The 18,681-nt window shown below is 32.7% G+C and overlaps 1 protein-coding gene across 2 annotated transcripts; it reads left to right on the top strand.

The window, feature by feature from the left end:
* The first annotated feature begins 2,662 nt into the window (after nt 1-2,662).
* On the top strand, nt 2,663-11,584 carry LOC105787297 (uncharacterized). 2 transcript variants are annotated; one of them, XR_008197582.1, is made up of 9 exons: nt 2,663-2,917; nt 3,669-4,922; nt 6,549-7,905; nt 8,678-8,957; nt 9,396-9,503; nt 9,586-9,864; nt 10,824-10,967; nt 11,097-11,417; nt 11,508-11,584. XR_008197582.1 is itself a non-coding variant. In XM_012613680.2 (8 exons), the coding sequence occupies exons 2-8, from the start codon at nt 3,722-3,724 to the stop codon at nt 11,283-11,285; spliced, it is 3,558 nt and encodes a 1,185-aa protein (XP_012469134.1). In that variant the 5' UTR covers nt 2,663-2,917; nt 3,669-3,721; the 3' UTR covers nt 11,286-11,584. The 2 variants fall into 2 exon arrangements, 1 of the variants encoding a protein (XP_012469134.1); XM_012613680.2 differs by having other exon boundaries at nt 11,097-11,584.
* The last annotated feature ends 7,097 nt before the right edge of the window (nt 11,585-18,681 follow it).

Below are 18,681 nucleotides of genomic sequence, written 5' to 3'. Positions count from 1 at the left end.
TGAACAAGAGTTTAAATCAGAAGGAAAAATAAGGATTTTACGAAATATTGAGGCTTGTGAAACATAGTTTCCTTAAGACAGATTCGATCGCTCCTACTGTACTTGGAGAAACATTGGTCGAATGTCTCCCAAGATACAACAACAGCAGTGATCAAAGTAGTAGCACCTCTACAATGACCAATGAACAAACTTTGCCTTTTTTTAATCACTGAAATATTGTAAAAATATGGAGAGGCAAAAGAAGAGTTTTGAAATGAAAAAAATTTTGGTATAAAAATTATTTGAATGTAGGTTTAATCCTACAGAATACACAACCTTTTATAGGCATTTAGGATAGTCGAAAATTTGGAAATAACAATAAAATCTGCCATTAAGGAACCAAAAAATCAAATTGATTTAAAAATCAAATCAAATCAAATCAGATGCTGTCCATATATAAGCAGATTATGTCTGTTGAGGATAAATAAATTCGTGTTGGACTTACCGTAGGCCCATTTTGGCCCGACCGGTTCGAACATTTCGTGTCGCCCACATCGTGCGGTGCCCCCCAATTTAAAAATCAAATCAAATCAAATACTGTCCATATATAAGCAGATTATGTCTGTTGAGGATAAATTAAGGAACCAAAAAATCAAATTGATTTAAAAATCAAATCAAATCAAATCAGATGCTGTCCATATATAAGCAGATTATGTCTGTTGAGGATAAATAAATTCGTGTTGGACTTACCGTAGGCCCATTTTGGCCCGACCGGTTCGAACATTTCGTGTCGCCCACATCGTGCGGTGCCCCCCAATTTAAAAATCAAATCAAATCAGATACTGTCCATATATAAGCAGATTATGTCTGTTGAGGATAAATAAATTCGTGTTGGACTTACCGTAGACCCATTTTTGCCCGACCGGTTCGAACATTTCGTGTCGCCCACATCGTGCGGTGCCCCCCAACCTCATTAGGTTTGCACCTGCATCCCCCCTGTGCACGAGGCAATGTTACAAGTTTAGTTATTCAACTATCTTTCAAGAGAGTTCACATATATAAACACATCTCACACTTGGTATTTAACCAATGTGGTATCTAAGCTTTTACTTTTCCTCAACAATATTTCCAAGTAGCTTACTTTGAGTATTAATTTCTCATTCACCACTCAACCATTTTTAGCATATGATATACTGTTGTAAAGGTCTCATGGAGTAGAATATAAAACCATAATTTTAAAATTCATCTCTCTACCTTTACCTATTGAGAATATGCCTCAAAGTTCCTATAAAAGTAATTTTTCCAACACTTAATATATTAAGATATATACTATGTATGCATAAGTGAGGGTTACATTTCTCGTTGGGTTCATACCCTAAAATATATAAAATATATGAATGCATATGATGGTCGGAGAAGGTTCATACCCTAAAGGTAACAAGGAATTCACGACTTTTTTTTCTAAGATTGGCTATTGAAATCCAATGGCTTACATATTTGAAATCTATATCGAATAGAAAAGGGTAAAAGAGGCTAAATTGATTTAGTTATGAAATTATTGTGAACAAACACAAGTATTTTGGGAGTTCTTTTGTTGGACAAAGTCATCTTACCTAATTTTATTTTGATCTACTCTCATTGCATTAATTGTTATGCAAGATTTCAACAAGGGAGGAGAATATAGTGAGAAGTTTGAGACAACTCACCTGTGTAGGGCGGAGAGTTGTCAGTGATTGATATGAAGGGGAGAATAAGTGGACAAACCCTATGATGTTAGGAGCCCAAATATAATGTATGGTGGCGGAAAAGATGAAAAACCTCCTTAAGTTGATATTACTTAGATTGGATCAATTCAATTTAAACTTAAAAAAAAAGTAATTTAACAATGTAAATTTCAGTAAATATGAAAGCATATTTAAAAACTTGTATTTAAAATTTTTATAATTAAATTTAAATAAAATAATTTTACTATTATTTAAATACACTTCAACAATATTTTTTATAGAAAAGTTGAACCAATTTAAATTATTAAGAATCTGTCGTAAATTCAAACTATTTTAAATCGAACCTATGAGATCATGGACGGGACAATGTCAGAACTGCCAAGCAACCGCGAGGCATAAGCATCCGTTATACAATTATTATTTTTTGAAATCATATACAATTATTTATTTAGTTAGGCATAATTGTAAATTTAGTCCTTAATTTTTATATCTTTATCAATTTGATCCTTATCTTTTAGATAGATTTGACCTCAACTTTTTTAAAATATTAATATTTTAAAAGAGTCACTTTTAAAGAAAATACTGACTAAAACATAAAAATTTAAACATAATAGCTTGTATAGTAATCCACATTTACTTCATGCTTTTTTTCTTTTGAATTTTTATGAACTTTTTATTTTTCAAATTTTTTATAGTTTTAAAATTTTTGTTACATAACATATAAAAATAGTAGATTATTATCCAAAGTGTTATAACAATATTGTTAAAATTGATGTTATAGTAGTATTTTATTAAAAACGATTTAACAGTTGTTGAGAAGTTAATAGTAAAATTTAGCTAAAAAGGACCAAGTTGATAAAAAATGTAAGTATTGAGAGCTAAAATGGTATTTTGCCTCTTTAGTTATTATTATCGAACACTAGTATTCTTTTCCTTTCTAAAATTTTTTGCTCTTACGTGCCATGGCAGGCTTGAGAGAATTGCAGGCCAAAAACCAATAGTTCAATACCGACCCCCACACCCCCCCCCAAGAAAAAAAGCTGAAGAGAAAAACGAAAAATAGTAACTATAAGAAAAATAAAACGATGGGCAGAGTTGAAGAAAAAAAGCGATGTAAATTTTTTAGGCATTTGAAGCTTTAATGTGGAATGGGGCCATGGAATCCAAGGCCAACAACAGAGATCGGTGCGGTTGCTCTTCTTCTTCGTCGATCTGTAAGTTCTTTGTTTTTTCTTTGAATCTCTTCTCCGGTTTTGACCGACTCAATTAAAATTTGAATCTCAGTTTTGTTAAGGTTTTCTAGTCAATTTCTAGGGTTTTGGGTTGGAGCCCTGGATCTTGTCATCCTTAGATTTGATTCACAAGATTGGGAATTTCTCTAGGTCTGCGAAAATGTACCAATATTATGTTTTCTTTTTCGGAATCAGGAGTAGATTTTTAAAGAGGGAAAAAGGAATACTTTACACTTCAGTAGTAAGGAAAAAAAAAGAATGAGAAATATCGGATTCGGATTTGGATTTGTACTTCTTAGTAATTGAAGTTAAAACAAGTAGGTAATGCCAGTTAAGAAAAAAATCACCGCTACCCTTATTTGCTAGTTAATAGTAGCAGTTTTGTTTTCTTGGATTTGCAATTGTTATTTAACCTTGATTCAGTTATTATTATTAGGAACTAGGCCATTACTATAAAAGAAAACCAAAAAAGAAATCAAATTTCACCTGGCAGCCCAATAAAATAAAATGCTAGATGGATATTCCAGGTTCTGTTTTTTTTCTTTTCGGCTACTTTTCTTATATTTGAATTTGTAGGAAATGGAGAAAACTCAATGTTTCAAAATTTATTGATTTCTTCTCCAAAGCTTGTTTTCTTAATGTGAAAAGAGCATTCGAAGCTGGCATTTTTGTTCAACTTCGTTTCTGACTTAAAATAAATAAACTGTTTGTCTCTTTTGGTTGTGTATTTCAGGTTCAGTAACTTATTGCTTCTAGTCCCTGCATATAGATCTATAGCACTTCATAATGTCGGAACCAAGCTCAGTAGACGTGATTTTGGACTTTCTGAGGAGAAATCGCTTTACTAGAGCTGAGGCGGCTTTGCGTAGTGAACTCGGTAACCGACCTGATTTGAATGGATTCCTTCAGAAACTTACCCTTGAAGAAAAGGACTCTGGCAAGGTTCTAGAAGAAGAAAAGGGGAAAAAAACAGTGGGTGAAAGTCATGGTTTAGGTTCTCAAAACAGTGGTGAGGTTTCTAAGGAACTTATAATAAAAGAGATAGAGTGTGGGGCTGGCAGAAATGGGTCTGAAAGCAAATCGAGAAATGCTGTTTCTACTGGGGAGCATAATAAACCTAATGAAGCAAAAGTGATAAGTGATAAGAGTTTCACTTTCTCTAAAAATTTAGAGGAGACTGTACTTAATTTGCAGTCAAGGAACTTAAATACTACCAATCACTCTGATCTATACAAAAATGGTGGTTTTGATAATCGCACTAGCTTTTTGGAGCTAGAGAAACAAGACCTGTCAAGATGTGGTACAGCTGAAGCTTCTGAAACAGATAAAGGTAATGTTAAGTATGGAGAAGAGATTATGTTTCCAGGTGAAGTCAAAAGTTCATGGCTTCGGAATACTAGCAAAGCTAATGTAGATTCCAAGTATGATAAGTTTCATGCCAGTGAAACTAAGGAGCTTGATCAGCATTATAAGACAACCAGTGCATACTTGATGGAAAACTTTGCTGATAATAGCAGATGGTCTAGAACTGAGGAACCCGCTAGTGCGTCTTCAGAGATATGGAAAAATTGTTCTGTTAAGACTGTTTTCCCATTCCCTGAGGGGGATGTTTCTATCAGATATGATGTTGTTAATACTTCAGAAAAGAGAGAAGGGAAACAGAAGGCATGTGCACCTGATGTTAGGGCAGCAATTAAGGAACAGGTAGATGAGGTTGGAAGGGCTCTATTCTTTGGGAAGTCTCAAGGAGCTGCTCAGCAAAAAGGAAAAAATGGGTTAGTCGTCCCTCTTGCATCTGAAAATCCAAAGGAAGAGTTTCCTAGGTTGCCACCAGTTAAACTCAAGTCGGAGGAGAAGTCGTTGAATGTCAATTGGGAGGAAAAATATGAGCGTGATGTCCCAGGTGCAAAGCTCACTAGTGCTGACAATGCATTCCTTATAGGGTCCTATCTGGACGTTCCCATTGGGCAAGAGATAAGCTCTTCAGGTTGGTTCATATAACTATGTGGTTATTCGATGAATACTTACAGTGATAGTTGATTTTATTTTAATTAATGATTGCAATTAGCTAATTGTCCGAACATCTAATGTTTCTACTTTTTCCTTTTCATTTTATTATATGTGCTGGTAAGATAAATATGAATTTTCTGTCTGTGTCTATATGTATGCATTGTCTAAACTTTTAAGACATGTCCAATTTGTTGTAGTAAAGTCTTTCTTAACTTGAAAAGATTCCATCTGGCAGTTGGTGGGTTAAAACATTCCACCATGTTATTTAAATACATTTTAGATATTTGTTACTTTGAGGTTAAGCTGTCTTCATGCTATATATTCCTTTTCCTTTTACTTCTTAAGTTATGCCTTGGTTCGCATAAACTCATCCCTAATATTTGTTATAGAAACCAGAAAAAAATGATGATTTGAAAGTAAACACAAAAGCTTAGAAACATCTTCTCACTTGAGTTTTGCAAAGAGGAGTTCAACCCATCATCCCAGCATCCCAGCCTCTGAAAACGATTTTTAATAAGCTACAGAAGTACTTCTCACTAGAGAAATGACAAATTCAGGTTTCAGACCTCACAGAAACTAACACTATGTTTGGATTAAAAGTAGTGAAGGAAAAGAAAGGAAAAGTAAAAGAGTGGAAAGCTAAAGAAAGTTAATGATTACATTTATCTTGTTTGGATAACTAAAATTAATGAAAGAAAGTAAAGTAATTTTAATAATTTTTGTTTGGATAAACAATGGAAAGGAAAGGAAAGGAATAATTATAATAAATTTTTACAATTATAACCTTTTTATAAAACTATTTATAAAAGAAATAGAGGAGAAAAAAGACACTCTACATCTTAAAATTTTGTTTTGCTTTCATTTCCCTAGCTTTCCCCCCAAATTGGGCTAAGTAAAAAATTTTAACTTTTAAGGGAAAGCAAGGGATACTCAATACCCCTCACTTTCCATAGCTTAAATTATCAAGTCTATCCAAACAATGGAAAGGATGACCCTTTCCCTTACTTTCCTTTCCTTTGCCAACCTCCAATCCAAACATAGGCTAAGTATCAACTCATTTTAGAGGACAGATATATTCAATAATAATTTAAGAGTGGCTGTATTTGGAGTATTGCACTAATGCTGAACTTGCTAATTTACTAAGATTCTATGCCGGAAAAGTTAAATTCAATTTGATGTCAAGTAGTCTTGCTACTATCTAGTGTAAACATATAGGGTGAATGACTGTGGTTAATCTTCTTCCTTGATTATATATATCATCCCACAACTAAAACTTCTAACTCAAATATTAAATCTTTTGGACAGCCATTAAAAAAATTATAGCCAATTGCTGTAGGATAATAAGGGAACAATAGTCTAATTTCTACTCTCCAAACTCTAATTTGATTTTCATGCTTAATCTTTTTCACGTTAGCCCTTTATGTTCATAAAAGGGATTCAACTTGTGGCATTCTCTGGTTCCCTAGAGTAGGATGCTAAGTTTTCTTTGTCTGGACCTGAATAAAGTTCATAACTATCGATGATGCTTTTGTTTAGAGCAGTTGGTTATTTCTCTTTTAACTCTGCTGAGTAAAGCTTGTAAATCCATTTTATGATGATCCAGGTGGAAAAAGGAATGCTGGAGGTAGTTGGCTCTCTGTGAGTCAGGGCATTGCAGAAGATGCATCTGATCTGGTTTCTGGTTTTGCTACTATTGGTGATGGATTGAGTGAATCTGTTGATTATGCAAATGAGTATTGGGACTCTGATGAATATGATGATGATGATGATGTTGGTTACATGAGGCAACCTATCGAGGATGAAGCCTGGTTTCTAGCTCATGAAATTGATTATCCTAGTGACAATGAGAAGGGAACTGGGCATGCCAGTATTCCTGATCCACAAGAAAGAAGTCAAACCAAGGATGAAGAAGATGATCAATCATTTGCGGAGGATGATTCTTACTTCTCTGGTGAACATTATATCCAGGCAAAGAATGTTGAACTTGTTGCAGCTTCTGATGATCCTATAGGGCTGTCTGGAACTGAAATGAATAGCAGGACCCGTGAGAATGATTTAATTGCCCAATATGATGGGCAGTTAATGGATGAAGAGGAGCTTAATTTGATTCGCTCTGAACCTGTTTGGCAGGGATTTGTCACAAAGAGAAATGGCCTTATCATGCTAGAGGATGGGAAAGTTCTTAACGAGAGTGGGAGATCTCGGCTGGATGATATATATATAGATGATGAACAGCATGGTTCAGTTAGGTCTATTGGTGTGGGAATCAACAGTGATGCTGCTGATATTGGCAGTGAAGTACGTGAAAGTTTAGTTGGAGAAAGTAGTGAAGGGGATTTTGAATATTTTCATGATCACGATGTTGTTGGAGGGTCTAGACAAAGTCATCATGAGAAAGACAGGAAAAATATTGATAAATCAATTAGGGATAAAAGGAAAACTGGAAAAAATGATACAAATAAGTATGTTACTGGGAATGATAAAGGTCTGACTTGCCAGGTGAAGAATCTTGCAGATAGGGGATTTTCTTTTCCCCCTCCACTAAGAGATGGGCAGTCGGTGCAGGCTGGTTCTAGTAAGTCTCAATGGTCAAGTAATTGTAATGCAGCTGGTGATGAACATGATGATTGTTTGAGTGCTTTGATGGGGTCTGATGATATGCTTGCTACATGGAGACGAAAAAGCAGTGATTCTTCAGCCGGAAAATGTTCTAGGGATGAAAACAATGGCAATGCTGTAATATCTGCAAATTCCAGTCCTTCTAGTCTATCTAATTATTGTTATGATGAACAAGAGCAGACAAAGATAAAAGAAGGGAAAACTAGTGGTGTGAGAGAAGATCCTGGGATCTCACTTGAGGATGAAGAGGTTGCTGCTGTCCAAGAGCAAGTGAGGCAAATTAAAGTGCAGGAGGAGGAATTTGAGACCTTCAACCTGAAGATTGTGCATAGGAAAAACAGGCATGTTTTTCAAAATTTAAATGATGCATAAATGGTGTGATGTATCTTCTCTTTCTGTCTTCATCCTTGAACCGCTCTGGTGGTATTCTCCATGAACTCTGCTTGAGGTTGGAGAGACAAAGCTGGTTGCAAGCTCCCTCTTTTAGTTTTCTGACTGACAAGAGTTTTAGATTAATATTTTTATGCACCATAGCATTTAACTAATTTGTGTCTCGTTGTTGACTACTACTCCTTTACCAAGTATTTAGCAAGCTCATGTTTTGTTTCTTAGCTTAAATTTTACCCAGTTCACCGTTTGGCAGTTGAAACTAGTTTTCTTTCACTTATTTGTCCTGTTATTAATTTTTAATACGATGTTTAACTTGTAAGATGATGATTGACTTATAACTTGATCACTAAATGATTGCTATTGATTGATAGCAATTATCATTGGACCACACACACACCCCCAAAAAGAAAGAAGCTTCTTGAATATTCATAGATGTAGCTATTTGTTATCGATGGCACTAACATCTAAATAGCTAAATTTCTACTGCTTTTACAACCTATGGCATATCTTCTCAATCTTTTCTACTTGCTTGAATATTCATAGATGTAGCTATTTGTTATCGATGGCACTAACATCTAAATAGCTAAATTTCTACTGCTTTTACAACCTATGGCATATCTTCTTAATCTTTTCTACTTGCTTGAAATATTTCCCTAGTATGGTTTATACTGTAGAGTTCTTACAAACAGACTAACTTAGATATGCCCTCTTTTTGCTTTTCAGAACTGGATTTGAGGAGGACAAGAATTTCCATGTTGTTTTGAACTCTGTTATAGCTGGGCGCTATCATGTCACTGAGTATCTTGGATCAGCTGCTTTTAGTAAAGCTATACAAGCACATGACCTACACACTGGCATGGATGTCTGTGTCAAAATTATAAAGAACAACAAGGATTTTTTTGATCAAAGCCTTGATGAAATTAAGCTTCTCAAGTATGTTAACAAACATGATCCAGCTGATAAGCATCACCTTCTCCGATTGTATGATTACTTTTACTACCGAGTAAGAAAATGCTGGCCAACAACTGTCTTATTCCTTGTACATGCTTTTTAATGTTCCTAGATACTGGCTACTTCCTTTTCTTATTATTTTATAGTTTTTATTTTATATTCTTTACCATTGGTTAGATGTTTGCAAGTTTGTTGATACATACATTTAGATGTTTAGTTTTTATTTTATAGTTTTTATTTTATATCTTCTAGTCCTAATTCTTTCACGTTCCTATTGATACATACATTTAATGCGGAAAATTTTCTAAACAAATCTGGCTCCCAGAGGCAAATGGTTATATTTGTTGAAGTTCAAGTTGGCATGTTATAACTGCTTTCTCTGATAGTGAAATTAAAATTTTTATCTTTGGGCTAATGCATCATAGTGTCCTGTACATACTCAAGAATGCATGTTGAATTGAGTAGCAGCTGACTGTTCTTTATTTTCCAGGAGCATTTGCTAATAGTGTGTGAACTTCTCAAGGCAAACTTATACGAGTTTCATAAATTTAATAGGGAATCAGGTGGAGAAGTCTACTTCACAATGCCAAGATTGCAGGTTTGGAAAGCTGTTTTCTTCAGAAGAGCATCTAGTCTATGTCTTGCCATTACTTCATCTTCTTTTAAATTCTTCTGTGCAGTCAATTACCATTCAGTGTTTGGAGGCTCTTCAGTTTTTGCACAGCCTTGGCCTAATACATTGTGATCTGAAGCCGGAAAATATCTTAGTGAAAAGCTATAGTAGATGTGAGGTGAAGGTCATTGATCTTGGGAGCAGTTGTTTTGAGACGGATCATTTATGCTCCTATGTTCAATCCAGGTCCTATCGGGCTCCAGAGGTTATCCTAGGGCTTCAATATGATAAGAAGATTGATATTTGGTCACTTGGCTGCATCTTGGCTGAACTTTGTACTGGCAATGTAAGTATTGGTCTTCTTTAGACATTAATTAGTATTTGCTTCTTATGAACCATGCTATGATATGTGGTTTTCTAACACCTAATTTTTTTTTTCATTGTTTCTTTTACTACTTTGGAGAAAAAGTATTATAAACAAAAAAGCTTGGGAATATCATGCATTTGAACAAATCATTAAATTCGATGGAAAAAAGACTCGGCTGAACATGATTTAGGTTTGAAGTGAACTCACTGGTTCTGAAACTGAAAAAATTAAAACAAGAAGAGGAATAAAATATTGTTCAATTTTATGACCTCTTTGTAATTGCATTTGGTGATGTCCTCATCCATAAATGCTGGATGGATTAAATTTTGGAACTTTACTATTTGCAAGTCTCTGGTTAAAAAAATTCAGGAAGACTAGTTGCTTGAGTTGTTAAAGTGAAGATATGTAAGTTGCCTGACATAAGTTGTGGCACAAACTTGACCAAAAGAAAATGTTTCTTATGTTGTGGTATCGAGATCTATTTCGTTCATTCATTTCATTGACTTATATGTTATTCGGACTTGTCATTTTCTTGAAGTACCCATGCTCATAACCCATGCTAGATACAATTTTAGACATAGGTTTGAAGATATGATCCGCTATATACTGGAAAAAAAGAAAAAAATTGAACATATCCGTGTCAGTTACATACTTGCATGTGGCATACCCTAGGACAATCAATATAGTTGGTTTGTGTACTGACAACTTTGATTGATTTCTTTATTTAATTTTACCGGTATTCTTTCATTGTGATACATATGTATATATGTGTATATGAAATATGGATAATATTCTCGGAGAATTAATTTTCCCTTCTGTTCTATTTCTCTCTAGCCTCAAGTGTAGGATATATTCATTACCGTTTATAATTTATCGATTTTATTGCTACACCTGTCTATGAATGCTTGGTACAATTTGATCTCAATTTGATGGTGTAGGTCCTGTTCCAAAATGATTCACCTGCGACATTACTTGCGAGGGTAATTGGAATCATAGGTCCCATTGAACAAGGCATGCTTGCAAAAGGACGGGATACATACAAATATTTTACCAAGAATCACATGCTTTATGAACGTAATCAGGTCCATATTTTCTAATTTTTTACTTGTTGGTTAAAAGTAGTTTATTCTGGACATTGCTTCCCACTTGAATGTAGTTTTCATGCTAATGCATTTGGGTTTAAAAGTGGTGTGTATTTGCCAATATCTCAGGAGACCAACAGACTAGAATATCTGATACCCAAGAAGACATCGCTGAGGCATCGATTGCCTATGGGGGACCAGGGCTTTATCGATTTTGTTGCTCATTTGCTTGAAGTAAACCCAAAGAAGCGCCCTTCTGCATCAGAGGCTCTGAAGCATCCATGGCTATCATACCCATATGAACCGATATCAGCTTGAGTTGCATGCAGATTTGCTTGACTCTTATTGACTGGGGAAGGTGTATTTTATTACTGGCTCGGAGTTGGTTTTGATCTATTTGAAGTCATCACTGTCAGCCCCCTTCACATGCCTGCAAAATGCAATTGAAAGGTGTGTTTGATTTTGTTTGGTTATAAATATTTTATGTTTTTATTTCCTTTCCCCCCATATTAAAGTAGTACTTAATTCAACACTATGAAGGATGTAATTTTGAAACGGTGTATCCCGAAGAGGTTTCCTTCATCAACGAGGTGGAAGGGGAATCTGATCTTGTTGTACATGGTGTGATAATTCTTTTAGAATTAGATTGTGAAATAGTTTTTTGTTTTGTTTTTTTTTCCTGCTTCACTGCACTATTTCATCAATCAAACCTGCAACCCCAAATTAGTTTTTCTCACACTGCTGCATTCAGTGTACTTTCATTGCTGCTTCCCACATCTTCGCATTTTATTAAGGTTGGCATCACCATTGTGTGTTTATCATCTATAAAACCAAGGAACATAGCAGTACTGTAGAAGTGTGGCTTTACGTTCCTTTTCTCGTTTGGGTTGGGTTGGAACGAGAGAAAAATAATAATTATCTGTCAATCTTTATACTTTTCAAACTTTTAAAATTTAGTCTTTTTTTCTTTATTTAATGAACAAATTGTTAATTGATGTTTATTAATTTTGAAAATTCATTTTAAATAAAACATTTGATTATAAAATGTCGCATAAAGGGCTGTTAATTTAATTGTAAATTTTAAATTAGTCAAATAGAGGATCTAAAAGGGTGGAGAGACGAGAGAATTTAACTCAAAAGAGAAAAATAGAAAGAGATAAAAATGTTTCTATATAGTCTAAAATTTTCTTATGTACTCATTGGAAGAATGATACATTAGATTGAACTCAAGTTGAATTAATTTTGAATCTGTTTGTGAATTAATTAATTCACTTGTGATGTTCATGGTATGACTTATCTAAATCTTGAGTTAATCACTAACCATACATATGTAACTCATGTGCTTTAATATAAGTGGAGGCTTATACTCTAAAGATGATCGAGCCGATAACTGGTATATCGGGTACATGATTTGTGTATAACATGACTTTACTAGCAATAATTGAATTAATAACTCAATTAAAGAGTTAATGATATCCTCTAATTGGCATTGTGTTGATTGATAAATATGGAACGTGGTCACCCGTTGCTTGTTCTCGAACGAGCAATTTATTATAGGTATTAGTTGGCAGTGGTAATATTAATCATTAAGAAGACACAATGATGACATTGAGATAAAATAGGATTGTATTGAGGGAACAAATTTAACTCAAAGGAATTAATGATATCATATGAAGATAGCATATACATGGCAAGATCATTGGACAAAGCAATTGAATATATTGATTTCGTAAATAGTACACAACAAGGAGTTTTCAATCATGGTACATCTTATGGATTGACTCCATAATTAAGTAAATTGCAAATTATCAGAATAATGCTTCTGAATATAATTGCGATTATTCGAGCCTAATTGTATATGTATGATTGGTCCCTCTGTTATCTCAACAAAAGTTCGATCGGACTGCATTTGAATCAGAAGAAAATTCTATGACTTTAGAAATAATTTAATTGGGTCAATTTATTCAATATGAAATTAAGTTAGGTGGTTGTGAGAATTGTTCAACTAGAGAACTTGATTAAAGAGTTTTCTTGGAAAATTAATTTGGAAAATTTTAGTTATTTTTGGGAAAATTAATTTTGATCAAGTAAAATTAAATTAATCAAATTAATTAAAATAAATACGATATTTTTGAAAATTAATTTTCAAGTCAAACAATTGGCCTAATGGGTAATTGAACTTAAAAATTGGACTCGAAATCGAAAAATTGAATCTGAGAACCAAAACTTGAGACCGAAACCTAAAACTGGTTGAACTGGGCCTTGTATATGAAACTGAGCCAATGGTTCAACTGGTGGTTGGGCTAGATCAGTTAGGTCATCATTGACTAGGACCGAACGACCAAGCCCATTCAGACAAAATGGTGACAGTTCGGGGTGCCGGGGGAAGTGGCACTAGCCACGACACCACTAGGCATGATGGCTATGACGACGATGATCTAGTAGCCGATCGATGGCCAGCGATGATGGTTCTTCGGCGGTAGAGCAGTGGAAGAATTACACTCCTAGTGAGACTCTATTGGGTAATTTGATTTCAAATTAACTTTTCCAAAGATAATATTATTTTAACGAACTTAATATTAAATTTAATTTATCTTGATAATGTTATTTAATATTAAATTAAATTAAATATTTATCTTTATAATATTATTTAATTTGATATTTATCTTGATAATATTTTATTAATTTGATATTAAGGTGATAAATTTTAATCCTTGAACTCTCTCTAAACTCTCCCTATATAAGAGAGCTTGAGTCATTATTCATACACACACTTGAATTAAAGAGAAGTTTTAGAGAGAAAGTTCTCTGAAGAAATTATTCCATAAAATTTCTAGAGATACTTTTTATATTTACAACTTGACTCAAAAAGTTTAGAAAAATTGTGAAATTTCTCCACTAGTAATTTTGTAAATTTTTTTGATTTAAAGCGAATCCACACTCAACAGACACGAGCTTGAGGGTAGCGGAGAAGACTACTCGGTGAAGCGTAGGGGTGTGCAAAATTTGGGTAAAACTGAAAAAATTCGGTTAACCGACCGATTAACCGAATTCGGTCGGTTAACCGAATTTTTTCGATCGGGGGTCAGTTAATTATTTTTTAATTTTTCGGTTAACGGTTAATTCGGTTTGAAACCGGTCGGTTAATCGAATTTTTTTGGTTTAACCGAAAAGATTAATAAATAAAATTATAATATATAAATAGGCCCACTATTCACCTAAACTCAATCCAAACCCAAGTATTCAACCCAACCCAACCCAATTACCCAACCCAACCCAATCATAAAAATTACAAATAATTTAATAAATAAAAATAAAATTCTAAAACTAAAAATAAAACTAGAGTCTAAAAGTATAAAAATAATTTAATTATGTAGTGATTCAATTCGGTTAATTCGGGTAATTCGGTTAATTTTTAACCAAAAATAAAAAAAACATATAATTTTCGGTTAATTCGGTTAACTGACTGAATTAACCGAAAAAATTTCAGTTCGGTTAATTTTTTTGAAAAAATTTCGGTTCGGTTAACGATTAAAAATTTTGAAAGGTCAGTTAATTCGGTTAATGTTATTTCGGGTCGGTTAATCGGTCAGTTAACCGAATGAACACCCCTAGTGAAGCGTTCATCCTAGATGAATCAAAATGTACGATTTTGATTAACTGTTTATTACTTTAGATAACACAACCAAGTTCTTGTTTTGGAAAAAATTTTAAATTCTGATTTTTCCTTAAACTTATTTTCTGTTGCGTTTTCAAAATCCGATCTTCCAACAATCTAGTGCTCTTATTGTAGTGATTTTGTCTATGTACTTGTAATTTTTCAAACAAATTGGTTTAATAAAAATCCATCATTATCATTAATATCTTTTGTGTAATGTCCTCAACAGTTTTTACATGCAAAGCAAAATGAAAACAAATATTGACTCACTGATTATGCAATGTTTAAACTAGTATTAAGCGGCACTACATGGTTGGATCGTAATGCAGAAAGACAACTTATATTAGTAGATATTCTAAATACGTCTTTAGTCTAATTAGAGTTGAGAAAATCAATTGAAAGACTAATATACCGTCTATCAAGTCTAAATAGGGAGATGCATTTTCTTGGGTATCAGAACAGTTGACTCCCATAAGATAGACTAGATATTACTAATTGGACTAACAATACATAGACATGACCCAAGTAAAATAGATCCTATATCGGTTTATGGATTTATTCACTTGCGACATTCATAGTGTGACTTACCTTAATCTTGAGCGACTATGTGTGCATGACTCGTATACTTTAATGTTTTTATAGCATGTGTTCAATTGATAATAAAGCCAAAAGCTAGTACATTGGGTATATGACTTCTGTATGATATAGTTTCACTTACAACAGTGAAATTCATAGCCCAGTAAAGGGTAAATGATATCCTCTCATCAATATTACATGATAGATGAAAAATAATTAACTTTTTATGAATGAACTTGTAATGGTTACCATGACGGTAACACAATTATGAAAAAGTCATTCAATGAACACTTAATGAGTAACTTTCATAATGATATATAATAAGGGAGAGTTTAATTATGGTACTTTAGTGGAATGGGTCCATGATTAAATAATGTTGTACTTAATAGACGAAGAGCCGAAACTTAAACACAAATTATTTGAGCCTTAATTATATATTTCCAATCGGTCCCTCCATTAGCTTGAGATAACCCAAAACAAATTTCATGTAGAACAAATGGTATGGAATAAATGAAAATGATGCAGTAAGAGAAATATACATGTATCACTATCCGCAATAAATATTTTTTCTTGTTAAGTACAAAAGATGCCTTAGAAATTAATTTAATTTTTTCGAGTTATTATTTAATTGATAGTAATTAAATAATTGAAGTTCAAAGTGAAAATTAAAGTAATTAGTCAATATGATTTGTTGAATTAGGTAATTAAATATATTTTCTCATAGGTTCTAATATAGTAAAGTCGTCATGACTTTAACGAAATTAAAATTAAGTTGAGAAAATAATTTAATTGGAAAATTAATTTAGTTAATTAATTTAGTTAAAGTAATTAATTAAATTAATTAAATAAGTAATATTTTGGGAAATAGAAGATAATTATTAGGTTGGATAAATTATAAGTGTTGAATAAAAATTCAGATAACACATATAATAATATCAAATACACGAAAGGTCCAAATAGGATTGGTTGAATGATGAAGAGCAACAAACCCTAGTCCCCTTAAAGTTGCCACTACCCCTTAGTATTCTACTTCTAATCGAATACCCTTTTTTTTATTAAATTATTATTATTTAATTAAAACTTATCCAAACATAACTTTTGTGCCGTTTTTCTATAAATAGAGACTATGAGCTAACCTATTTACACACGAGTGTCCTTATCCTGTTAGAAAATAGGAACTAACTTTCCTATTGAAAGTTAAGAAAAATTTTCATTCTATGCACTTAGTTCGTTTTGTTTGAGCCAACGCTCAAAACAATTCAGGGTTTGAGGATAGCGTAGAAGGTCATTTAGTAGAAAGTCGAGATTGACTTAGATCGCCTCATACAAAGCACAAGTATAATTTTGATTAAGAGTTTATTGCTATAAATTAGAGATGTTCATGGGTCGAGCTAGGCCGAGTTTGGATCTGACCTAAGCATGATATTAAATACTTTATGTTTGCCCAAGCCTGGCCCAATTGAAAATATGGGCCTAAAATTTTACTCAAACCCGCCCATATTTACAAAAGACTAACCCAAGATCATTTTAGGCCTACCCATATTGTTTTTTTTAATTTTTAAAAATATTTATATTATATTATATTATTTTAATATTTAATATTTAATAAATTTATATATTTTTTATATAGTCATTTTAACATTATTTTAATGCTTACATTAGAGTAGTATTATATATTTAGTATATATTTATTTTTTTAATGTGTTCTAAATTACATAATATATAAAAATAATATAATATAAAGTATTATAAACTTAAAAATGAGTTAGGCCGGGCTAGGGCCTTGAACGTTCAAGGCTGAGCCCGTCAGGTCTAATTTTTTTTGCCCAGACCCACTTTTTAGGCCTAATATTTTTGACCAAACATTTCCAGATTTTAGGCTTGTATGGATAATTCGACCCATGAACAAGTCTACTGTAAATATCACAAGGCTCGATTTTAAGAAAAAAATTATACTTCCGTTGTGCCTAAAAGCACTATTTTCTGAATCAGTTTTTCCAGCATTCAACACACCAAATATCCACCAAACACACTAAAGCACATAAGTGCAAGCAATACGTAAAACTCCATCAACTCTCCACATGACTCCTATACACGATAGACCCTAATTAGCTTGTTAACTATACCCAACTATGTCTGACATCATTTAATCAGACATTCTTAAAGTCGAATAATTTCATAACACATATCATTTATATTTCTTATCGTAATAACTCAATCAAAATCATACCAAATTATCATATCACATATATTTCATTTCATCATTCATTACTAACAATTCTAGCTTAGTTTCTTAATAGATTTATGTAAGGAAATAAACTTATGCTTGCACGAACGTTTATTGTCTTTTACTCTCGACGTATTGGTCTCGTGTCTAGTTACATTAATCGATCCAATATTAACAGAAAGTTAGATTTACATGCACAAGCAAGAAATCATTTAAAATTTAAACATGTTATGTATCACCTTAATTTAACTTCTTAGAACCCTAATATTTGATTTTCACATATCTCGTAAATTTCTCGTTCAATTCTAATTCTGATCTTAAAACTATAATTTAGAGACTTCAGGTTACCCAAAAACATGTTTATTGTCAGAATTCTTTTCACTCTCTAAGCTTTCCAAGTACTTAACCATGACAGTTAATCATTTTCTTACAAAAAATCAACCTTCAAATGTATGGGTTCATACCTAGTCACCTAAAGTCATCAATGTCAGTAAAGGTTCAATTTGATGAGCAAGACAATGAAGAACTTTCGTGAAGTTGTTTTCTTTCCTTCTCTTACTATGTCGAACCGAATGATGAAGAAGGAATGAGTAGCTTTCTTCCACTATCTTATATATTTTATAATTAATTAATTACCTTAATTAAAGCATCTAATGGCTAACAATTAATCTTAGAAATCTTAAAGGCCATCCATGGTTGGCATTTCTCCTCTCCACTAACATGAAAATATTTATGGTTTAATTGCTAATCAAGGGGGCTAATGAAGTCCTTAAAATTCCCCAGTTTTCTACTTCTTTTAATTCTAACACAAATTCTTCGCTATGACTGACAGACATTTGCTCCAGCTTCAACATCGAGAATTTTGGAGTTTCACATGATGGCTCGGCTCCCCTTAACTTCGGCATTATATTGAACCAGTCTTTGTAGGCATTTGAAGTGAGCATGCATGACATAAAATTTAGAGTTTTGTGTAAATTTCTATATATGCTACATCTTTCATTATTTATTTTATTTTTGAAAATTTATAAAATAAAAGCAGCTTATTTCAACAAAATTTTCTTATGATTTTTAGATAAAGTTTTTGTATCATTTGTTTATTTTTCCTCTTATTTGATTTTATATACTACAAAATATACATAACTACAATGTTTTTCCTCTTTCAATATTTTAATTATATCATAATTATTTATATTAGAAATATATTTGTTCAAATAAATATGATTGTAATTATCTTTATTTTAATTAAAAATATT

Source organism: Gossypium raimondii, chromosome 7 (genome assembly GCF_025698545.1).
Source record: "Gossypium raimondii isolate GPD5lz chromosome 7, ASM2569854v1, whole genome shotgun sequence".
Lineage (NCBI taxonomy): Eukaryota > Viridiplantae > Streptophyta > Magnoliopsida > Malvales > Malvaceae > Gossypium > Gossypium raimondii.
The sequence above is the reverse complement of the archived record's forward strand: the minus strand, read 5'-3'. Positions and strand labels throughout refer to the sequence as shown.

What these genes read in the sequence shown, in the direction of transcription:
- LOC105787297 (XM_012613680.2), top strand. Translation starts at nt 3,722, where the DNA reads ATGTCGGAACCAAGCTCAGTAGACGTGATTTTGGACTTTCTGAGGAGA. An exon ending in ATGATTACTTTTACTACCGA is followed by an intron (nt 8,958 to 9,395) that starts GTAAGAAAATGC and finishes TTTATTTTCCAG; the next exon opens with GAGCATTTGCTAATAGTGTG. An exon ending in TCACAATGCCAAGATTGCAG is followed by an intron (nt 9,504 to 9,585) that starts GTTTGGAAAGCT and finishes TCTTCTGTGCAG; the next exon opens with TCAATTACCATTCAGTGTTT.